The sequence below is a fragment of the Vitis vinifera genome, chromosome 19 (genome assembly GCF_030704535.1).
Source record: "Vitis vinifera cultivar Pinot Noir 40024 chromosome 19, ASM3070453v1".
NCBI classification, from domain to species: domain Eukaryota; kingdom Viridiplantae; phylum Streptophyta; class Magnoliopsida; order Vitales; family Vitaceae; genus Vitis; species Vitis vinifera.
This window is the reverse complement of record NC_081823.1, coordinates 12,479,841-12,506,156: the sequence shown is the minus strand read 5'-3', so window position 1 is coordinate 12,506,156 and position 26,316 is coordinate 12,479,841. Positions and strand designations below refer to the sequence as shown.

Below are 26,316 nucleotides of genomic sequence, written 5' to 3'. Positions count from 1 at the left end.
TTTACTACTTGATAAAAAAATTCCAAAAACTTAATTATATAAAATATTTTAACAGATTTTATATAATTGGTTATTGTAAACTATAATAGCAATGTGTGGTGCATAGGATTAATTCCCTCGGCAACCGGACCGTGACTGTGCTAATCCTGGAGAATATCATGTTTCTTTATCATTGTTTTTTTTTAAATTTCCTTGCCATGTTTCTTAATTTTATTGGCCTAAAAGGTGGGTATGATACCTTAAGAGTAAATTTAAGCATGGCTCGATAATAACATGCCCAAGAGTGCGGATTTACATTCTAAGTGAAATTCAAGTCTGTGTTCAACATGCCCGCAGACCATAATTCATATACCATACCTACTACTTCTGGACATCGTCTTAAAATAAAACATGAAAAATTAAAAAGAAAAGACCTAGTAATGCCCAGCAACACAGTCAGAAGAAATCATGCGAAAACAAACAGCTCAAAATCATGTATGCCTATTATTTTGAATGACTCTCATCCACCAGTCATAACGTTTCAACGCTATCTACTCCTTCAGTCAACTAAATAAAGTTCACTTGGAAGACTATATCATTGCACCTCTTATGCTTCAATGGTTCCTGGCCCATTTCCTGTATCTTTTGAAGACTCTGGGAAAAAGAGCTGCTGTTGTCTCTCTTTGGATGAGAGTATCTTCTCTGCCTTGATATAGTTAAATATAATCTTCCGTCTGCGAGGTAAGTTAATTTTGACCTTTGTCAACTGCAGATTTTGTTTAGGTTTTCTGTTGCACATTAGAATAACTTCGCTAAACATTGATATGATGCATTGTTTGTTCACTACTTCTTATAAATGACAACAGCGCAAACAGCCCTAAAAACAGTAACATGGACATGGCTTCCTCTTCATTACCACTCTCGGTAATCGATGACAGCCCAAACAATCCTAACTGTAGCAGCATCAATATGGCGCAGGATACTGATGAATATGTTTCCGGTGAGATGCTAAAAACCATGTTCATGCCCATTTCCGTTTGAGGTCCTCCTGAAACTTTTGGGCATAATTAGTATACAAGTAGAAATATTTTACAAACTGCTGTTAAAATAAAAAATGGAAGAAAATTAAATTTTAATTCGTGTAGTTTATTGGAGGTTCAAACTATTATTGAAAGATATAAAGATGTTGACTAGAGGTAAACAAAAAAGTCCAAGAAAATAATTAGCAAAGAAAAGATATCAAGGAAATTGATTTTCCCGTATTTAGTTATATCGAAAAAAATATTTAAGAAAATCAACTATAATTAAAATTAATTATTAATTTATGAAATTTTAAATCATTTAATTTTTATATTGAATAATTAAAATAAGTGAAATGAGTAACATATAAAAATAATTAATTTATTGATTTTAGATATATTTTATTTCACTTTTTCTCACCTTCTATTTTTTTCAATTTACTTTCTTTTCCTTGTAATTTTTGTCAAATTTTCTAAGAACCAAACATAACTTAAATGATTTATTTTTAAAAAACTAATTTTAGTATTAGGATGTTGTGAACGTTGAAGAAATATACATATCAGGGAAATCTAGGCTGACCTATACATCTTTTGGTTTTGTGACTGCAGAAATCGATCGCTTGGAACTGTACAAAGCTGTGCTCAATGGTGACTGGGAAAGGGCTTCACAATTATTGGTGCATAATCCACAATTACTCTCCGCCCGGTTCGGAACAGATGATTCCGGAATTCTTCACATAGCAGTTGAGTTAGGAGAGGCCAGAATGGGTTTCGTGGAGAAGTTGGTTGAGTTTATGTTACGTGAGGATCCAAGTGAGACACTGGCTCTGCGGGATTCTGATGACGCCACTGCCCTTTTCAACGCTGCAAGGGCTGGCAATATAAAAGCAGTCAAGTTCTTAGTGAAGAAAAACCAAAACTTGCCCAATATCTGCAACCGCCAACATTTTGCGCCTCTTCACACCGCTGTTAAGTATGGTCATAAAGAGCTGACTTTATATTTATTAAGCGTCACCAGAGATGATGTATGGTCAGGTTCGTCTGGAATCGAACTTCTGGGCAGAGCACTAATGGTGGGGTTTCATGGTGAGCTATATTTACCATCCCCTATCTATTTTCTTGATATGAATTACCGTCGGGTTCCCATGTACAATTTTATAATATGCAGATGTAGCACTGCGTCTGGTTGAACGTTATTCTGACCTTGCCACATGCCATTTCGATTCCGCCCCCCACGAGGATTTTGCCCCTTTGACAGTATTGGCTAAAAGGCCTTGGGCTTTCCGAAGTGGAAGTTGCTTCAACTTATGCCAACTCATGATATATCACTGTTAGTTTCTTTACTCGCTTGCCCCTTTTAAATTGCTTTGTGTTTGTCATTGCATCTCCCTTGCTTTTGTTTATAAGTCAAGTTATTTTCTTTTATGTTAATCCTGTTTAGCTCTGTCCTATAAATAAAAAAGAAAAAAAACATGAAAGGAATAATTAATTTTCTGTCTTTGGATAATATAAAAATGTAAGAAAAATATTACAGAAAAATACATGAGGAATTTAAAAATAAAAAATTCTCCATTTTCCCCAGAAAAGTTGGAAACAATTTGGAATTCTGCACTGAGGGTGAGATTGACCAAAAATTTCAATATCACCCATTGCTAGCTTCAAATGCTTTTAAATTTAATGTGTTCCCTTTCTGTCCAAATGCTCATTCCACTGAATGCTTGTTGGATTATTCTAGTATTGTGGCTATTGACTTCAACAAATTGGCTTGATTGTTCATTTTTGTCTCACTTCCTTATCTTATTTAGGCTCAGTGTTTTGGTTTTACCATTCTTTGGAGTTTTCATGTTGCGTTATTGTATGTGTTCTTGTTTGAGTGCATGCAAAAGGTAGTGAAAATTACTTCTTTTATATAAAACTTAGAAGACTTCTCGGTTACCTACCCACACCTCAATTGATATATATGATGGTGGGGTGGACAAAAGTCTCCAAGCAATTATGGTTTTATTTGGGAAGACATTTTTCTTCCAAGAAGTTTACATAAGAGAATAAAGATTTTTATTATGGATGGCGTGCTTGCACAATAATACAAAAGAATAAGTAGGCATCCCATGAGAAATGATTGCGCACTTATGGTGTGTAATTTAAGCTGGGCAATATAAATGGTTCCTTTGGATGCACCGTTTAAATTATTCTCTTTGGGTGTGGAATTTCAGTCATGCTTTCAAAGTGAACAATTTGAGTTATGCTCTACAGATATGCAATTTAAGTCATCATACAAGTTGGGTTAGCGAACCTCAAAAGTGCGCAATTCCTATATGTCCTACACTTTGTGCACCTTCCTGTTGTTAACAATTTACACCTACTCTGAAGCATGATAAAACCAATAGAGTATAGAGAAATTTATACTTGAGTTCTTATGAGATGATAAAGGTTACCCAAATGTATTGAGTGGACTGAGAACATAATATTATAGGCTTCACAATGATGGTGCTCCTACATACTAAATTGGCCAAAGCAATAAAAACAAAAATAACAAAGAAAATAAAAAATGAAAGCTATTTACAAGTTTTTGGCTAACTTCTAGCTAGCCAATGGTTCTTCACTTTTTCTTTGCTTCCCACAGGTAGATTGGAAGCATCCATTTTGATAAATTTTTCTTCATTGTTTCCTAAAATTTTTTGGATGCCCTCCCCTCTAGTCAAGAAAATTTTTTCATTAGAAGAGATCGATATTGAGAAGCCCTCTGATGATACCTTGAAGATCAACATTTTTGGGTTGCAAAGAGAAGGGAATTGAGAGACAAATAAAGTTGGTGTGATCATGCAATACATTGCTCCATTCCTCCTCTGTTTCTTGCTCTTTAAGGGTTTCTTTTTTTGTTTTTTTGTTTTTTTTTTTTTTGTTTTTGTTTTTGTTTTTTTTTTTTTTTTTTTTTTTTTTTGTGAAAAGAAGAAAAAATGCAGCTTATAACCTTATTTGCAACCTGTTGGAAGTTCTCTTCTTCAACTGATTCTTTTTCAACAAATTCTTTTCAGCTGCTATGTACACAACTTCCTTTTCCTTGACCTCAGTGGCTTCGTCCTCTTACAGCATCCAAAAATCATCTTCGTCAAAACTCTTGTTCTAAGGGGAAATGATAAATAGAGAGATGAGATGAGAGATAATATGTTGTTGGGGTTGGCTTTCACGTTCTAGAAGATGCACTTGAGGACTAAGGGGTCCCAAACCCTTGATTTTTCAGCAAGCAATTTTAAATGCTTAAGTGCTTCTTTTGGTTCCTCCTGTATAAAGTACCCACCAGTCATGTTTTCAACAAATTATTTCATTTAGGGGGATGGTCCCCTTTAAAAAGAAGAAGCAATCCTTGAGTTTTCAAAACTATGGTAAGGAAGTTAAACAACAAAACTTTAAATTTATCATAACAATGATGAAAAGTCTCATTCTCTATAAAACAAAAAAATTTAATTTGTCTTTCAAAGGAAACAATTTTATATACCAAAATAAATTTGTGAAAAAAATATTTTATATAGCAGCCTAAGAACTTATACTATAGTCACATGCTATACCACCAATGGTTATCCTCTTTCTTTAATGAAAAAAGAAAACCTTGAGTTTTGAATGATCTAGATTTCACGAAGGCTCTGCCAAAATAGACCATACCTCTTCAAATTCTTTTAAATAAGAAAAAGGATTTTCATCCTCCCTTCCACAAAATAGAGATAGCAATTGGATCATTTCAAGATCAATGTTTATTTGAGAAGTGTCAAAAAGAAATATCAAGCACGAAGGAGCATTGACCCGACTAGGCTGTACATAATCCCTCATGGTCCTAGGTGGCTAGTTATTGGGGTTAAAAACCCCATTCATCACACTTTTATTAGTACTACCAATAGTTGAATTTGGAAAATAGATATTAGATAGTGATGGTCTGGTGTGTTGAGGAAAAGGATAACTAGGGGTTGGTTGATTACTTAGTGTCCTTCCTCTAAAATCATTTTTTTTTGGTTGATTACTTAGTGTCCTTCCTCTAAAATTGTTTCTTCTAGTTGATTACTTAGAACTCATTTGGTAGTGATTCTAGGAAACACTTTTAATATTCATAATACTTGAAAATTTTTATCACTCAAGTGTTAGAAATGTTAGAAACGCTTCGTAGAATCACTCCCAAACACACTCTTAGTACCCTTCCTTTAAAATTATTTCCCTAATACATCATATCACTTTAAAGAAAATGTTTGAAATGTTGGATTTAACAACTAAAAATGAAAATTGAGCAGAAAAAGAAAATCCAAAGAAAACAAATTAAGTAAAAAAAGAAAAAAAATCCAACTAAAAGATAGGTGGGTAATGGGTGAAATATACTTGTTAAGCTTCTAAAACAACAAGCATATACACAAAAATACGTACCTTTAGAGTCATCAATGTTGAAAGTTCCCTAGTGACGATACTAATTTTTGTTTGTCATTCTCTAATTCATTACTTTTTATCAAAACTTGGAAATATATTTAACAGTTAAGTTTTACAAAGAGAAATTAAACTAGATCATTCATTGAAACTCTCAACTCCTTAACCAAAAAACAAAAAAAAAACAAAAAAAAAATTAATAGTTGTATAGTTGTTAGGTTGCCTCCACAAGGAACTTTAAATTGGTAGCAACTAAGGTAACAGCTTTAGGAGTGTGAATGTCCGCTAAAAGATTAGAAAAATGATTTTATAAATAAAAAAGACATACACACACAAAGTTTAAAAGATAGAAAATTAAAGGAAAGAAAGCCTCAAACCTAGAGATTCACTAGGATCACCACTTTTAGATACAACTCACCAACAAGGCTTTGAACTTATGCTTTCAGATTTAGGGTCAAAGCAAGGATTTATACCAAAAAGGTTTCCTGCTTCAAATGAACAAGAACCACCTTAATAAGGTTCATCTATCTCTAGTTGCTTTTTATTTTTTAATTTTTTTTTATATCCTTACAACCAAATGATTTAGATAAGATTCTTTTCATGTCAATATTCCTATCCTTAGTTGAAAGAATCATTAAAACAATGCCCAAGTATGCTTCCAAGGTTGCTTGACTTACAACACTCACAACCAATGCAACATAGACTTTTTTCCCCATGGTTACTTATTTTGGTCATTATAACTACTGATAGGGATCATATTGTTTGTAACTAATGCACAGATAAACCAATAGACAACTAAACTAAGATATGGGAGACTTGAGCTCTTCTCACCCCTTAGAGTGTTAAAGGTTATCTAAGCATGTTAAAAATTAAGTAAAGAACTAAAAATGCAAATTTGTAAGTTGAAATTGAAAAACTGAAATATAAGATTAACTAAAAAGACTAGAAAATTCATTAAATTAGAAATTAGGGAAAGTTTATAATAAAAAGAAAATATTACAATGAAAAACTAAAAACTAAAATTACATTGAGTTACTCTTATTCCTACTTCTGTTCCTTCAAGAAGAAAAAACTTATCTGTAATTTCACTTTCTATAATTTGCTTCCACTTGTATATTCACAATCCTCCATTTATAGACAAAAAAAACGTCCCCCCTCCCCTCCTTGGTCATTCCAACTACTCTGACACCACTCCATCTTGACTTGTCTCTTCTTATACTAAGGGTCAAGTCCTTTGCCATTGCAATCAACCCACCATCATTCTTGATGTGTTAGCTTATGGTCTGTAGTTGCACCTTTTTCTCTATGTAATTTGGTCTGGGTACGTTTTGGTAGTACAATTGAAGACTTTGAGGTATGAACAACATACTACTTTGGTGGGTGAGCCAATCATTAGAAGAATTATTAAGACTTAGCTATTGTAGAGGTAAAAATGGTTTGTAATTTAGATGACATCAAGGGGTTGCACTACTACACATCCTATTGACTCGAGTGAAGGGGTCCACAACATCTTGGCTTAGAGCACTTAAGAGGTTTGCAGATTGAGTTGCTTGAATAGGGTGTAAAATTTGGTCCAAAGCATTAGAGAGGTCTTGTGTGTTTGGTCTTTAAGGTATACATGGGAGGTGCACTATGAGGCTCTACACAAAGAAAGAAGTGCATGATTGAGTCTTGCACACCTTTTAGGTGTGCAATCTATGTTTCCTCCTTACTTGGGCATTTTTGTCTCTATGAGTTCCTAACAAGGTTCTATTGCACCAAAAATGATGGGAAAAACCTTAATCTTTCTTCTTTTCCCAAGTTTAAATCAAGTTAGGAACATGCATAACTATCTTAGGTTTTTTCTAAATCCTATGCACAATGGAAAAATAACATCTTTATACTTTAAAAAGATTCAAAAAGTGCTAACAAAAACTATACATTAGATTCAGGTGTTCCCGAATCACATCCACATGGTGAAGATCGAAATCCCAGAAGTCTCATAAACCCGAAGTCTTCCGCCCGATGACTCAAACCTTGATCTTGGCACACTTTCGATGATGAGGAAAAGAGGGTGGAGGCTATGGCTCTCTATCTCTTTGGATGATGGAAGACAAAAGTTATGGAAACCCTAACCCCTAAGGGGTATTTATAGGGTTTCTAAGTGGGCTTAAGTGACTTGAACCCACATGGGCTTAGGTCACTTAATCTAGCCCAAAATGGGTTCTAATTGATTAATTAACCCAATAGGACCTACTAATTAATCAATTAGCCTAATCCAAAGGCCTTGTTCACTTACTCCTATATAACCTTGCATAATTACCAAAATACCCTTATCCACAAAAGTGAACCTAGAGTCAATCTAACCCTCATTACCCATGCCAACAAGGTATATAAGCTCATAGTGGGGACCACAGGGACTTATAGGAATACTGACTCCCTCATAGTCCAATTTTAAAGTTGATTCAACATTGCACTATAGAGAATCAACTAAACTCCGGTATCCTATGTAAATAACAACAAAGACACTAAGTGCTCGGGTTCGTGACCTACTATCCATTGTGTTTAGTCTCCCCATGAATTGGTGTCCGTAGTCTAACAAGGTGAAAGCTATCAGCCTTTCAAGACTACTTCTACCATCCTTGAGCTACAGATCTTCCTATTGTGTGTTCAATTAACATAGCTTAGATCTTAAAGAGTCTATGTCAAATTCCACTTAAGGAACTATTATAGCCGTAGTTTCCATGAACACACCTCCTTAGGATCACCCAAGGGGACACATTGTCTCAATCCTAAGAGATATCATGGTGCCTTTATTAAGAATACCTATTGCTACCGACTTCCATCAACATTGACCCAATCCATAGGGAATATATGATCCGCTTATGACCTCACCTATAAGTCAAAGCCACTATTAACTTCAGCACAAACTTAATATTCTCTCAAGGTTGAGAGATAATACAATGAAGCAGCTTGGTGGAGTCATGACTACTTCATAGGCTTCAGTCATAACTCACCATAGGTCCCATCTAACGTGCAATCATACACACTAGTGCACTTATCATGGGAAACTCATCCCATAGCCAAGACTAACCATCCCTCAAATTAGGAGGTGGTGCACTAAAACCTCTAATGGTTTGCCTAGGCTCATGAGCTGACTGTGAAAAAATAATCTATTTGCAAGAAACCCATGACTTAAATCTTTTGTGCAACTCCTAATGCACCTAAGTCACGTACAATGCAAAAGATGCAGGCAAGAATGCTCATAAAGAACAATTCATGGAATAAGGATAAATAAATGTGAAACTAGAACATCATTAAATAAATAATGAATTCCAAATTTATTACATCATGTCATGCTTTTAAGGATTCTATCCTAACAAGAAAACACCTTAAAGCATGTAGAATGGTCGTAGAATGCATCAAACATAATTTTCTAAGGTATTATAAAAAAACAAAACATTCGGTTAATTTTTTAGTACCTCAAACACACTAAAGTGGGCTCTTTAAAGCCATTAAAGTATTAAGTTTGAGTTCTTATCGCTTAGTCCTTACCTTAATAACATGCGCTTGGAAGTAACATTGAAGCTTCAATGTGGCGATCTAAAAGGCAAGCACCAGTTTTTCAATATTTATATATATATCTCAGGTTTCCACATCTAAGAGAGTCTTTTAAACATAGTATATTGGTTGCTCCTCTTTTCATTTTTTTTGAGATAACACTCCACTTACTACTGCTATTGAGACCTTGTAAGACCTCCTTATCCTAGGGTTTATCCAGAATGGGGGTTAGCATGATGTAATGCTTTAGTGATTCATAAGCTTAGTTGCATTTTTTGGTTCCTTTAGTCCATTTTCCCTTCTTGCTAATGTCAAAGAAAGGATGACATATATTTGTTGTTCAATATATAAATCTATTTCAAGAACCAATCTTGTTAGTGAACTGTTGGACTTTTCTAGCCCTTTTGGTCATTGGTATCTCCAAAGTTGATTTTATTTGGTATGGGTTAGCTTTTATTCCTTTGTATGTAACCAAGTACTTCCACACCCTACATTAAAGGTGCACTTCACTAATTTAGCTTCATTTAGTATTTTCGAAGAGTTTGAAATGTTCTTAGGAGGTCGATCAAGTACTCATTCCTCTTCTTACTTGTTACTAACATGTTATTAATGTAAACTAGCATACTGACTTCTATTTGTTGTTAGAAGACCTAGATGACCAAATCTAGCATCTAAGAGCCTAGATACCTTTTCATTCACAATCTAATGTCTTTAAGGACCTAACCACTAGGGTTTATGTTGAGTCGATGACATGTAACTTGGGGATCGATGCCCATGATGTCCTATAATTTCCTAGCAAAGATGTGTTCTTTTCTAGTAGCCATCTTAAACCAATTTTTTTTTGCATGGGCTAGAAGGAACCTCCTAGGTTGAGGGGCTCTAGAATAATGACTTCCTAGGTTCTCTAATTGCCTTCTTGGGTCACCTACTAATTTGTATTTGACTTTTGATTTATGAACTTCCTAAGGGTCCCACTTGATGCACTTGTTGACTACTTTAAGGGCTATGGTGTAGTATACTCATGCTTCCGCCTAGTCCCGATATATTTCCCATATTCCTTATAGTATTAGGAATTTAAGGATGTAATGGTATGTGAATAGTGTTCCTCTTAGGTTGTATATCCATGGTCATCCCATAATAGCATTATCGGGAAAAGGATATCCATAACAAAGAATTGTGTCATTATATGGAAACAACCAATTGGAACCATTAGAGCAACTTCCCCAATTGAGCCACATAGGACTTTGTCTAGTCCCACCAATGACCGAAGACTTGACACTAGTTTTCCTTCGTCCATATTCATTTGTTCATATATGGGTTAATATATTTAGCAAGTTAACTAAACTTGTTATGTCAACTAAGAATAGGTGCATGTTGTAGTCAATAATCCTTAAAGTAATAACCAATGGATCTTGAGTAGGATTTGGACTCCTCTTAAGTCTTTATTAGAGAAACATATGACATGTGGGCAAGTGGTAGTTGCTTCATGCAAGGATGTGAGGAATTTTGCTTCAATTGCCATATGCTTCTATAACATCTTGATACCCTACCTAGTTGCTCAAATCTAGTAGATGATCTACCATGGATGGTAGCTATAACTACCTTGGGTTATTTGAGGCTTTTCTTTTGTCTTTTTAAGTGAATGTACTAAGAGGTAGACTTCAACCTTAGGGTCTTAATATCAAGAACAAACTCTAAGGTCAGTTAATAAAGACAAAACAAAGTTAGTCCTTGGAGGATGGAGGAGAAGATTTTACATAAAAGTCGACCATTTCCCTTCTCTAAGATCATCATATGCTTAGAAATGCATGAGTAGTCTAGTGTGTCTTTAGTTTCATTGAAAGAAATTGAACTTAGGGAGGTAAAACTCTCATATGGCCCCCTTCTCCTCCTAAAGGGACTTGGGCTCAATCACCTCATATGGCCTCCTTCTCCTCCTAAAGGGACTTGGGCTCAATCACCTTATTCACCAAGATTATGCATTTTGTGGTAGCTCTGGTGGCAAGAAGCCCTTAGAGCATTGGGGCCTTTGGCAAAGTGGTCTGTTTGGTTAGTTTAATTAAGGTTTCTCCCACATTTCTCTCCCAATTTAATCTATATGTTGGTCTAACTGCTTCGATAACTATTATTCATTAATTTGCATCTTATTGGTGTTTGCCAATGAGAGCTGTTGGTCAAAATCACATTGGTATTTGTCTATCCTTACCCTGAAGGAAACATTTTCTTGAATGAGTTAGTCACTTCTTTTAGTGAGCTCCTCCATCTATTGAAGGGTTTGCTCTCACTCATTGCTCCACTTCATTTCTGTCATGATTGCTTTTCCTACCAAGACTCTATTGCATAGTCTTCTATTGCCCAATTGTTGCTATAGATCTAAACAATGTCTTCAAGAATTTTAATGCATTCCCATATGAAGAAGCTAAAACTCTTCATAGATAATCGAAAATTTTTATTCCACCAATTTTTGGATACAAAGGAAGGTTTCTTGATACAAAAAAATAGGTTTCTACATTCAAAGAAATCTTTTTCAAATGAGGGAGGGAATTTTTTTTCTTTGTTGCTTATGATTTCCTTTTATAGGTTTTCTTCCCTTGTAGGTTCAGGTTATTCTTATAAAGAGGGAAGCTTTCTGTAGGTTTTTATGCAACCTTTTCAACCTTATCATGCATGGAACCAAGTTTAGTTGACTTTATTTCTTCAACGTTAGGTCTTCGATTTGGGTGGACCTCAAGGAGTACTCAAATGAAGGTCCTTGCCTGGGGGTGAGGTGTTTTTTAGTAGCTTTACTATGATTTTTTGGTGAGCTGAATTTTTGTATCTTCACCATTTCCAACTCTTAGTTCACTTTCTTACTTCAATGGATGGTTAGGACCTTACAATCATACGAAACCTAAAGTGAATACTCTAGGCTCCTTACGGTTGTAGAGCCTTCAAAGGTCAAGTTAGTAAGAAGAATGAGGAAACTACCAGACAAATAAGCATCAGCTCAAAGGTTAACTTTCTAAGTTTTTGGAATACTAACATGGCATAGAGGATGTGGCCACTTTTAAACTTCCCCTTTAAGGGAGAAATTAGGGTCTCCCCACATGGAGGCATGAGCCTTAGTATGGGTGCATGAGTATGGTTTAATTCAACATTTAGTTCTCCTTAATGTGCTTAGGCGAGAAATTGATAATTTAACACTTGTGTAAGCTTTCTAGTTACTTATTCTTTGGCTAACGTGTGGTCTTCTCCTGTAGAGCAACCACACACTCACTATTTTATTCTATCAAATAAACATAGCTAGAGGATTTTATTTCTTATGATCTACTATACCCCAAACAAACATGTACCAAAGCAATAGTTTTAAGTCACCCATTTTGCTTTCGACTAATTACTTGATTAATTACTTTATTTAAACTTTTTATTTGACAATGGCTTTGGCATTCATAGGAAAAAAGAATGATATAAAACACTAATTTATAGCTTTCATATTTCTCTTAATTTCCATTATATATGTTTTTTTAAATTACAACTTTAGTAATATTAACCTAAAGAAATTCCTACAATGAAGGAACTATATAGAGAAAAACTCTTATAAACTAATACTCTTATGACCAAGAAAAATTATGATCTTAGCGAGGTTATTGATTTATAGATAAATGAATATTTATTAATTGATGAAGAGTATTATGTTGTTACTGTACATTATTAGTACATGTATGACTTATAAATTTAAAAATAATACATGTGGTAAAAAGTTGATACATAGAAACCTAAGAGACTAAAGAAAAAAAAAATTTATTGATTATAAAAGAAAAAAAGACTCCCCAAAAAAGACGTGGCATCAAAACTTAATGTTGTAAAAGAGCAAGCTATTTCAAATATGTGATAATTCTAAAAGAAGTGAATTTAGAAAAATAAAAGTAATAAAAAATTACTTAATACTATATTATGAAGTTCTATTTGCTATACTATGAATTTTTGTTTATACTTCATCAATTATTAGTTTATATTTCTTGAGCCCTTAAAGATTTTTGAAAATATTTTTATCTTATGTATTTAGCAAGATTACTAATTTAGTACATTGGCCTGAGTTAAGACTAGAAGATTTTGTTTTATAAGTAAGATTATTAATTTATCAAACATTCATTTATTGAGCTTTTACCATATGGACCATTATTTTGTATTAGTATAGCTTACAAAGTTTCATTGAAAGGGGTTTTATGAGTATTGGGAAGAACATCACAAATTTTCTTTTTATTATATTCATTATAATAATTGTTATATTATTATGTTTTTTTCCTTTAAAAGTCTTGCAGTCAAATTAGACGAAGCATAATTTTCCTTCTCTTTTCTTGACATTTTTATTCTTAAGGTGTTCCTGTGAAATTAAACCATTCTCTTGGTCAACCTAATAGAGGAGGCATGGAGAATCAAGTTGATAGCTATGAATCCACACAAATGGGCTATTGGACTCGATTGTTCAAAGGTAAGCATTATTAGTTTGTCAAATTCTACTAAATATAACAATACAACTCATAATTACTCAAAAACTCGAGTATATAGGTACAAAAAATGAATTATATATATATATATATTTAAGAAAAACTAATTAAATTGCAAAGAGTGGAAACAACCAAGGCTGAAAATGAGAGATTTAGTATGTAAACTCATTAGGTTCAATTGAAAGATTTAGCTTGCAAACTTATTCAAAAATTAATTCTATTAAATACCTTTCCTAACTTTGAAAACCCTGATCCATATTTTGGTAAAAATCTTTGAACTCCACAATCAAATTGGAAGATTATTAACCAAGGAGAATACAATAGGAATTAAGATATCTAATAAGCATATAATAAATCTAAACCTAAATAGCAAGCTTTAAAAAATTATAATTGCTAAAAACTAAAGTAGAAGTATTTAACAACTGCCACAAACTAAATTGAAAACATGCAAAAGGACTAGAATTGGAATTGAAAAAAGACAAACAACTCTTACAGATTCTTACTAAATCTAAATATGAACCTTCTCTCACAAGAGGAATCTTAACTAAACTTTCCTCCCATGAGGAATCTTAATTGATAAGTATGCAACTTACTCTCAAGTTCTTAGTTGATGAAGTCCTACTAAGAGTATCTCATGAAATAGAAACTCCATTGTCTCCCACTCATGCATAGTAGGCAAAATAACATTATGCATTTCTCTCAACTATATCATTGTCATCCCTGTTTATATTGACTAATGGATTGTAAAACTTTTGAACACATTGATAAGAAAGGTGTAAGAGTATTAAACTAAATTTCATCTTAACCAGTGTAATTCATCCCTAAAAGGCATCTTGTTATATCTTAAACACATTTATTCACATTGAGTTAAACATGGTTAATCCCCCTAGAAAAATATTTCAAACTACACCATACTTGTAACTTATGATTGAAAATCACAAGGGCATAAAAGTTTAACTATATATTGACCTATAAGATTAACGCATAGGATGAGGAAGTAGCTAGGAATATATTCATTCATTCATTCTTGTTTGATTGCCAAGAAGATAAAGTATGAAAATACATGCTAACATGGAGATCTTCATTATGAGTGTACCTTAGATCTTCTATATCGTACAAATCTTAGTTTAATTGCATCAAGCAAAGAACTCAAGTTTTGCACATCCTTACTAAATCAAGCACTACATTAACAAGATTTGGCAATTGACTCCATTACAAATGTGGACTATAGGACTATCTATACTTGGTCGCTACTAACATGTAAGTCATATTGGATACAAAAAGGAGTATTATAAATATCAATGACCTAACACACTATCTAAGTGGTTTGGACTCATTATGTTTCAGTTGTGCAAAGTAATGAAAGTGCATGTCGATAAAGTAAAACAAATAATTAAATGCCACCATCAAACAAGATTGGACAATGAATAAATCGTAAATATATTGGTTAATTGAAATATATAATATGTAATCATAATCTACATGATCCAATGCTCACAACTTAACTCCTATGTAATCATGATCTACATAATCCAATGCTCTCAACTTGACCCTAATAAACATCTTTACTTATTAGCTTAGTCAACAGGAGGGGTGAGGGTGGGATTTTTAACCATGCATCAAGTAGAAATATGTTCCTATGTAACCATGTCTCATATAAACTAATATTTAAGATTGATGTGTTTGGTTCAACTATGATACTTGGGGGGGGGGGGTCTTTGACATAGGCTAAAGTTTCCATGCTATCACAATAAATAGTAGTACGCTCAAAAGAACAAGCAATATTGAGAAAAATATGTATGAACATCATAAACTAGTCACTTTCCTAGACGACAACTAATGTACTCCCAACTCCATGCATGGTAGACAATATTATACATGATTTTTTTCTATTTCACCAATATATGCTAACATCATAGAGCATATATAAAATTATAACCATATGTGGATTTGGGTTCATTTAGGATGCTACCTCAATTATCATTGTTGTAGCTAATCAAGTCCAAATTCAATCCTCAATAGCAAATTATATAGCCTATGGTGACTTTGAGGTATGAAATCGTCCAGTTCATTGTTTTTTCGTAAGCAAGGTTTAGATCTAATTGGAAGCTACTAACCTAATTATATAATATATATTAGTTCATGTACACATCATTGGATACTTTAAGCTACTAACAATGCTAGCATATATAGGAACCGTGAGTGATCTTTTCCTATTCATCTAAAGTCTTACGACACATGTTAAAGCTTAAGGTCTTATCTTTCTCTATATGAATGACAATAGATTTTAAATTTTACATCTAGAATTTTTTCAAGAATATTCATTGTGTATGATTTGTAAAACAAACCAAAAAGCACTACAAGATATATGATTATTAGCGACACAATTATTTTATCGCAAAAAAGTTAATATTGTCGCAAAAACATTTTTGCGACAAATTTTTTTTTGTTTCATGAACGTCGCCTTATCCTCGTCGCGAAAAGTTTTTGCAACAAATTTAATGTTTCGCCTCTAATAGTTTATAGAGACATAATTTTTTTGTTGTCTCCAATAATTTTTTTTGACGAAAAGATTTGTTGTTAAATGTTCAAAATTTTGTTGCTAAAAATTCTCGATAATCAATTAAATTGTCGCCAAATTAGACACATACAATGACCAAAATTATAATTTTGTTGCCAAATGGATTTTGAAACAAAACTTTATTTCCCCGTTGGAAGTTCAGGTCATATTTTAACAAAAAAATAAATAAATGGCTCTAAACATATGAACTTTTGTCTATATGTATATAATAATTTTGTCATCATATTTTAATATATTCAATTGATATATTCCAATATTTAAATTTAAACTTAAATTATAAAACTTAATTAAACAATTAAATTTTGTTATAACTTAATTTATTACATAATTGATAATTAAAAACTCCTAATGAATAAATAAATTATGTGACAACAAAGCTTTAATAAATAATTGATAATATTCCATTGAATGCAAAAGAGTTTTGGTATATTCACATATACAAAATAAATAAATAAATAGTAAGCACTGACATCCACATTTGTAAAATGTCATAAGTTCTAAAAGTAAAAGAAAAGTAGCAAACAAACACATGTGCAGAATGTGATAACATAAAAAAATAAAAATAAAAAATAGTAAAGATTGATATGTAGCAAGCAAACTAACACATATGCAAAATGTGATAACAAAACTAACACATGTGCAAAATGTGGCCACAAAAATAACACATTTGCAAAATGTGATAACATCCAAAAAAAATAATGCAGTAAACAAAAGTACCATATATACATGTCAAGGAAAGATAATGTCCAAAAAAACTCCAAACCAAGTGTTAATGGAGAAAATGTCAATCATCATCCATGAAGTGTGACTAAGAATCCATAAGCGGTGTATCATCTGAAGGAGATGAACTTCTTGAGTTTGATCCTGGAATATGCATGTGTTGGCGCATTTCACTAACAAAACTAGCTAATTGAGCTATCTGGGACTGCTGGTGCTGGATTCGAGTCTCTTGACTTTGTAAAAGCTCTCGTGTTGCTTTAAGCTCATTCTCCAATTCTATCTCTCGATGTGACTTATGTGTAGATTTCGATGAGGATGAGGGTGGTCGAGGGCCATGACCTAAGCCCTTGATATATCCAGATCTTGACCCTAACACTTGAACACATATTTCAGCCTCTTTCAAGGCTTGACCACCTTCTGGCACTGGTTGCTTTTGCAATTCTAACATTTTTTCCTACAAATACAAAAAAAAAAAAATGTAAAATAATGTAAAACACAAACTAATTAAATAAAATCTTTTCAATAGGCAACTTGGCTAATTCAACTATAATTTATTGCAAAAAGAGAATATATATATAACAATTTGCTTAAGTTTCATAGCATGTTCTTTATGATTATGGCAAATTTTTGGAAGATTCATATAAATTTCTATAGAATTTCATGAAAAAAAAAATTGAAACTTTTTCATAGCATGTTCTTTATGACTATGGCAAATTTTTGGAAGGTTCATATAAATTTCTATAGAATTTCATGAAAAAAACAATTTGCTTAAGTTTCATAGCATGTTCTTTATGACTATGGCAAATTTTTGGAAGGTTCATATGAATTTCTATAGAATTTCATAAAATTTTCCTACTATATATAGAATCACAAAATTTAATAAGACCAATTTAATTCATTTTTATCTATCATTTTTAAACTCAGTCAAATGAAAATAAAAAAATTACATAATGTGAAAATCCAATTTTGTATAGTGACCTACTTAAGCTACAAGTTAGAAACAAATTGAAAATCATATTTAAATAAAAAAATAAGCAAGCTGAAGATTCTATAAGGAAAACTTACATAAGAAGCCTCTGCTTCTTGGTTTATCCAACCATTTTGAGAAGTCCAATGCATTAACTTGAAAAGTTCTATTTGTCCTGGCGCTTGTCCGGTGTGTCGTGCCTAGATAACAACATGACGAATGAGTAAAAAAAAATATATAAATATAATTTTAAAAAACAATAAACTATATAGAACCTCTCAAATAAATTTGCATCCATGGTGATCAAAATTCATGAGTCACACAAGAAAGATCTCTTATGCAAGTTAAACAACCAGATTTTTATTTTATGTTTATTGTAATATAAAGTAAGTCATTTTTGAATGTTGTATTATAATCTAATTTTTGTTATATTATTATTTTTCTAGCCAAAATTATGATATTTATAATAAATTGACTCACTTAAAAAGAAAGAAACAAATATATATGCTTTGTATAAAGAAAAAAATGCATATTATAAAATTTACAAGTCAAAGTCCCTATTCTAAAAGGAAAACAAATCAAGAAACATATCTAGAATATTAGATAGAACATAAAATATACAATTTGGTTGCATGACATGAAAAGTATGTGCAAATAAGTATAAAAATTGATCAAAGTAATCAACAAAGGCCAAATAAGTTCATTGTGAAATGCTAAACGTAGAAAAACTCTAAACCTTAGATCTAACACTACAAATACCAACTATCCACAAAATAAAAAATCAGAATGATGGAAAGATCAAAATTCAATTAAAAGCATGGTATAATACACAATCTAATTCAAACCCTTAGCTGCAAGTGGTCAAGGTTTCATCATTCACCAAAATCATAAATTAACCAATAATTTAAAATCTCTAATTCAAACAATAGTTATGAATATATACATATAGAGATATAGAAAAAGTGAAACATAGTTGAAAGGTTTTTGAAAGGAGCCGGATGAAAGTAGTGATGGAAAGAAAAACCCAAAGAAACCTCTATCAGAAAAGGGTTAGATTGACTTGGTTTCACCAAAGTCCATATTTTTTTGTTTAATTTTGTTAATTTAAAAGATTTATTAATTCTTTTGATTTTAATTTTGGTCTTAAGTTGTGTTATTTATGTGTAACTTAATCTTTTTGAATGATCTATATGTATAATACAAATCCACAATATTAAAGGGATAAATCATCTCTACAAATGTGTACACCTACTGAAAAAAGAAGGCTGCAAAAATTGGTTTTATAAAGGAACCCTATGGTCAAGGCTTAACATGCCTTGACCATACTAGGCCTATTTTCATAGCCCATGACATGTCATATCTAGAACCCTTCTATGTTATGAATATAATAGTACCTTGGCTATATGCCTTTCTTTATTTTTGAAAAATCACAAATGGTCCATATTTTTTTCCCAAGCAATCACTACCACAACTAGTAAAAGCTGAAATCTTCTTGCTACAAGTATACATGCCTTCTAGTCATGGTTTTTATTGACACCTACTTAAGTTGTTGACTATTCCTTTATTTTCTTAATAACATACATATACAAGCAACAAAAATATAAATTTAACAATTCAATTTCATTTCCTTAAATTCATCCTAAAAATATATTAAAAAAATACATCCTTATTATAGCTACTATGGACTTATTCTAATGTATAAAGTAATGTTAACATCATAAAAAAAGACTATCCTACTTCAAGTTTAACATAGTGATCATTGTATAGACATACATTTGTTTTACAAATGAACATTAAACTCAAGGCTAACGAAAACATGCAAGTAGAAGAATATTCAATATTGTCATTCATACCAAGTCTTAAGAGTATGGAATTCGATATTTATATATAAAAAAAGACTATCCTACTTCAAGTTTAACATAGTGATCATTGTATAGACATACATTTGTTTTACAAATGAACATTAAACTCAAGGCTAACGAAAACATGCAAGTAGAAGAATATTTAATATTGTCATTCATACCAAGTCTTAAGAGTATGGAATTGTAATGAAATGCACCATAGCTTTTAATGACCAAAATCTATACATAATAACAATAGTTTTAGTTAAAGGATGGAATCAAAATATTAGATCCAACACATGATTCAATACAATAAAGACAATATTAAGCATTTAATAAGCTAATTATTTCCAAAGATAAAAGTTGATATATCTCATTAAACTAAAGAATAAAGTTAAATCATTTGTGAAGTACAATAATCAACAATTTAAAAGCATTAATAAAAATAACATAATTTCTCTTAATTTTACCAATTCTTCCACATGTTGTACAAAGGACCGTGATCCACCTCGATGAGTAAAAGGTAACTTCATTCTGTTTTCAGTGTTCAATGTTGAGCGTCGCTTTATGATTAAAAGTTAAGATCAAAGTATCAATATTAAAATATCATATCATGTTAAACATGATAAAGCAAACCAAACAAGATTTTGATGAAATCTTTACCTGGAATTTTTCTGAGGCAAATCTATCACATAACCAATCCCACTGCTTTTGGTCACTAACATGCTTATATGGATTCTGCTTTGCCAAAGCTATTGTTGGGTACTTCTTGAAATGCTTGTGGCACTTGTTTCTGTGATCTCTGTATCTTGCAGCCATTTTGCCTTCTATAGCCTTTTTCACATGATCTTGAGTAAAATCAATTATAAACTTTTCCTAGAACACAAATAGTGAAGTAAGAAATATTTAAGCTTCTAAGCAAATAAGATGACCAATTGAAATTTATAAATAAAACTTTTAGTACAATAGTTAGATATTTTTCTTATTCTTTGTCACAATTAGCTAAGCCAATAAGATTATTAACCAAAGAAAGGTTAGTCAATAAACTAAAGTTGATTTATTATTATTCATAGTGGACTAATACTTAGATATTTTAGAGAGAATGAAAAAAATATAAGAAAAAATAGGACAAGTTAACTCTATATGGGATTTTAGTTGGAGATGATTACAAACTTTATAATTAGAATAAATCATGATAGTGTAAGGATAGTAATGGATAAAATAGAAGGTAATAAAATTATAAAGATCACATGCTTACAAAATTTAAAGTTAGAATGCATAAATATGGTAAAACAAGGACTAGAAATTAACTACTTTTAGTTGGTTATTTAATCTACATGGAATAGTTAATTAATGTTTCCTGGTAATTTTAAAACTTAAATTTTATTTGCCTCTACCTTTAAGGAGAAAATGGAAAATAATGATAAAGTATTGTTTTCCATAGGCTCAAACTAATATATATATTTTGTAATATAACATAAAATTTTACATCTCACATCTTCCAAAAATGGAAGTCAAATTACCATAATAATAATAATAATAATAATAATAATAATAATAATAATAATAATTACAACAACAATAATAATGCAAAAACATACACCCATATGGTATCAATACCAAAGCAAATCTAACAAATAGCAAGCTCACAAATTTTAAATTAGTATAACACTCATTTAACATTTCTAACTTTAAGTCAAAAAGGTCTACATTAATTTTCACTCATATACATGCATAGGTATACATATAACATATAAATTATCATTTCATTACTAAACCTAATTAGTAATGGAAAAATTATGCATCAAATTAGGAATATTTTCAAGCATCATACCTGCAATTTCTCCATCATGAAAACTTTGTCACTTTCTGATATATCAGCCCACTTCTCAACGTCCAATGGTGCATAATTTCTTACAATGGTTCCTATTTCAGATTTCATTCTACTACTGTTGACACCAGTCGGAGCATTATTTTCGGGTTTAATCTCAACCCCACCAAGTGGTCGACTTCCATTGGCTTGGATCAATTTGTCTGTCCCAACACCTCGACTGTCCCCTCGAACTTTCCTACGTCCTATGCATTGATCATTAACAATAATTAGTTCACATAAAATATTTGTAAAAACAAATAGAATGTTGTTATAGTAATTGTTTTATTAAAATCTCCATAAGGTAGTCCAACTTATATAGATAATTTCTATATTATAACTATATAGAAGTGAATCCAATAAAATGTTTTCATAACACTAAAGTCTCAAATGTTTGTTGTGATTAAATTATATTAGTACAAAGATCATCTAATTTTGTTTCAACTTAAATAAAAAACTATGAAAATTAATGTGTTTCTTAAGTAATGCACATAAACTTGATTAATCTCTATTTATGATGTTTTCCATAAGATAATCTAACTTACATAGAAGTATATCCATATGTACACTAAAGTCTCAAATGTTTGTTGTGATTAAATTATATTAGTAGAAAGTTCATTTAATTTCAATGCAACTTAAACAATGAAAATTAATAATTTCAGGTGATGCAACTGAACCTGTTGAATATATATATGTATATATATACATATATAAACTAATCCAACATCCTTACCAGTGGTAGAATCAGCATCCATGGTAGAGGTGTTGTTATTGGGATCAAAAGGTGTCTCACTCGTGTCCATTATTGCAGGGGCTATGGTGTCCTCTACATTCCCAAAACCCTGCATGAGTTCATCTATACCAACTATCCGACTGTGACTACGAGTCATCCTTCGAGCTGAGCATTAGAAAATTATAAGAATTAATTAGCACATATAACTTCATTGAACATAAAGAAATTTGTTAAACAAACATACTAATAAAGCATAATTTAGACTAAATTTGACTATATTTCAAAAATAAAAGTTAAAGTTTTTTTAATGCCTATATAGATTTAATATTGTTAAGTCTATGACAACAAGAAGAAAAATTCCAAATTTTCTTTAACCTATCCAATTAAACCAATTCAACATGCTTACGAGTTGAGTTTTTGTTAACATTTCTTGGTGTCCCACAATCTTGCAATGTTGGAAGGGGAATTGGGGTGTCATCTCCATTCTCAATATCTTGCATAGGTAGAAATGTATCAAGTCTCTGACTATCACTACACGGCATCCTGCGTACTGAGCATTGAGAAATTATACAAATTAATTAATGACATATATGATGTTGTTCAACACCAAGATGGTTTCTATAAACAATGATTTTGCAAAGCATATTTTTCATAATATAGTCTAATACATTTAAAATAATAATAAATAATATAGGTATTGTTTTTCTTTCATACAAATAAATTATAACACTTTAGTTTAGTTATATTTCAAATAAAAAGGAATGGATTTTAAGATAATGAATAGAGCAAATACAAATGGAGTTAGCCAAGTTTACACTTTTATAGCTTTAGCACTAGTAAGTATATAACAGTAATAAAACAATCACAATTTCAAATTATGAGGTAACTTATCTAATTAAACTAGTTCAATATGCTTACATGTGGAGTTGTTTTGATGCCTACTATGTGTTCCATTGGCTTGCAATGTCGCATTAGTTGTAGTGTTCTCTAGATTCCCAACACCTTGAAGTTGTCGGTCTATGCCTCCTCTCTTGCTATCATTATCAGTCATCTTACGTGCTAAGCATTAAGAAATTATATCAATTAATAGAAATTAAGTCATTGAAGTTAAATGTATAGCCATTTGATCTAGTTATACATATGAAATAAAATGAATACATTAAATCTCTAATAATAAATTTATCAATTACAAAGGGACTTAACTAAGTTTATATTTTTATACCTTCAATATTGTTACATCTACAACAATAAAAAAATAAAAAATAAAAATCAAATTTTTATTTCAACATATCTAATTAAACCAATTAAACATGCATGCTTACTTGTGGAGTTTCTGTTGAGGCTAGTATGAGCAACATCAACTTGCACATTTGGAGGAGTTCTATTAGCTTCCTTGATTGGACTTGTACCTATAATCCTTCCACTTCGTGTCCTCTTTTGTGCTAAATAATGACAAGAACATATATTTTGTTAATCTACATGAACTTATTTAGAACATTTATATAAAGTATTTCAACTTCTTTACCTGTGTCAAAAATCATTTCCACTGTGAGGTTGGTGTTTAACCTCTTACATGTCCCACTAGTTTGCACTAACGGAGGAATACCTTCTTGACCTTGGCTGAGTTGATCAGTACTAAGTCTTTGAATGTCATTCTTTGTCATCTTATGTGCTGAGCATTTTAATGTATAAGTGTTAATTTGACATCATTAACTCATTAAACAAAAAAAATGTCAAACATATATTTTAACAAGTTAATTTTAATTAAAAATCGATATGACCTGCATTCACATTATCCTCTAACTGCTTAGGTATGATAGGTGGACGTGGTCTTTTTCCAGGAGCCATCTACAACTATGCTGAAAATATGTATATAGAAAGACAGCTATTATTAATAAGGTGAGAACTTGTAATCAATAAAATAATGAAATTTGAATAAAACATATATATGTAAAGATCAAATGAATTAGTAAAACATGATAATGGAAAACATAGTATCATTTAAATATCATACTTGCATGTTTAGTCACTCTCACTTTCACTTGAAAGCCACTCCTCCACAATGTTATCATTATCAACAATGATATCTTCTTCTATTATATCATCGCATATGAAATCATCATCACCATCATCATTTCTATCACCCATACACAAAATGTTATTATTTATGACTTCTGGATTAACATTAATGCGATCAAAACGTTCTAATTGATCATCTAGTTCAAATGACCATTCAATATCACATGACTCATTTTCTTGGTAAGCATCATCTTTGTTTGTCTCGTCAAAATTTGCATCAACTTCTATATTACTGTCCACCTCTAAAATATCCCACAAGTGTCTATGTTGAACCTTTTGCACAACTTTCCAATTTTGGCCATTTTTATAATCATCAAGATAGAACACTTGATGAGCCTGAGTAGCTAGTACAAATGGATCATTTTCATACCAAGTAGAACTAATGTTTATGATGGTAAAGTGTGGATCTTGTTGTATTTTTTTCCTTTGGTGATTTGTGTCAAACCACTTGCACTTGAAAAGGATAATCTTATACCCAAATAAATAATCTAACTCCAGCACATTGGTTAAAACACCATAAAAATTAACATTTTCTCCATCATGCTCCCCTGAAACACAAATGCCACTATTTTGGGTAATTCGATGATCATCACGATCTTTTGTGTGAAAACGAACTCCATTTACAATACATCCTGTATATGTGTGAATTCGAGCATCTGGTCCACATGCCAATGAATATAGTTCTTTCGTGACTTCAAATGGATGCTTAATACGCATTTGTCTCATCTGTAATAAGAAAAATGCATTTTAATTGTTGTTGTTAAAATATATACTCTACCATTAAGAAATATGAAAGACATGATTAATAACTTACATGATCTTTAAACCACTTAGGAAAATATTTTTCTTGTTCCAACTCCAAATTTGAAGCACTTATCCTTCGTAACTCATCCAAGTGCTCACTACATGTGCATTGTTCACAAAAGTGTGTATATAAAGTGTTATATTACACAAATGCTCTAAAAAAAAACATATTTAAACAACTCGCACAAGATTGGTTAACACTTACTCTAAATAGGGTTGCAACTCACGACAATTGTTTATGACATACCAATGTGCCTTTTCCAATTCTTCTTTCGAAAGTTGTTGTAATTGTCGACCACCTATTGGTCGTGCTTGTTGTGAGAAAATAGATAAATGGCCACTAGCTTGTTCTTCTCGATTATCCTCATTCCTTTCATCTCGAGTGAAACATGTTTCAATTCCATGAAGGTACATTGAACAAAATGTTAAAGCTTCATTCACAGTGTATGCTTCAGCAATTGAACCCTCTGGTCGAGCTTTATTTCTAACATATTTTTTTAAGGTGCCCAAGTTCCTAAATATGAAAGAAAAGTACCAAAAAAAAAACAATTTTATTTATCACATGATAACATTACATAAATTTCATTATTTTTTAATATAGTTAAATGTATGTAAAATACCTCTCAAATGGATACATCCACCGATAGCTTACTGGTCCAGCAAGCTTAGCCTCACGAGGTAAATGCACTGCTAAGTGGATCATAATATCAAAGAAAGCCGGAGGGAATATCCTTTCAAGTTTACACAATATTATGACAATTCCTTCCTCTAATCTTTCTAGGTCCGCAACGTACAATGTCTTAGCACATAACTTTTGGAAGAATCCAGATAATTCAACCAATGCAGTACATATGTCCTTATTTAAGTAAGGACGAATACCAACAGGGAGAAGCCGTTGAAGCAAGACATGACAATCATGAGATTTTAACCCTAAAATCTTCCCATCGCTAATGTTTACATTTCTAGATATGTTTGCTGCATAACCATCTGGAAACTTGACTGACTTTAGAAACTTACAAAATTCTTTTCTTTCTTCGAAAGTCAAGGTATAACATGCATGGGGTTTTAATAGCTTATTTCCTTTCAATTGAAGATGTAACTCATTCCTTATCTTCATGTCGGCCAAGTCCAAACGAGCTTTCTCAGTATCTTTAGTCTTCCCTACAATGTTCAACAAGGTATTGACCACATTATCACAGACATTCTTCTCAACATGCATGACATCAATATTATGTCTCATCTTAAGTTTTGACCAATACTCCAACTCAAAAAAAATACTCTTTCTCGTCCAA

The 26,316-nt window shown here is 31.6% G+C and overlaps 1 protein-coding gene across 2 annotated transcripts in view; it reads left to right on the top strand.

The window, feature by feature from the left end:
- Positions 1 to 2,244: 2,244 nt before the first annotated feature.
- LOC100258383 (uncharacterized) overlaps positions 2,245 to 26,316 on the top strand; it is a 47,643-nt gene continuing 23,571 nt past the window's right edge. For both annotated transcript variants that reach the window (XM_059735451.1, XM_010646419.3), the window contains exons 1-2: positions 2,245 to 2,328; positions 13,300 to 13,413. In XM_059735451.1, coding sequence (XP_059591434.1) covers positions 2,316 to 2,328; positions 13,300 to 13,413 — 127 coding nt within the window. In that variant the 5' untranslated portion in view covers positions 2,245 to 2,315. The remainder of the gene's footprint in view (positions 2,329 to 13,299; positions 13,414 to 26,316) is intronic.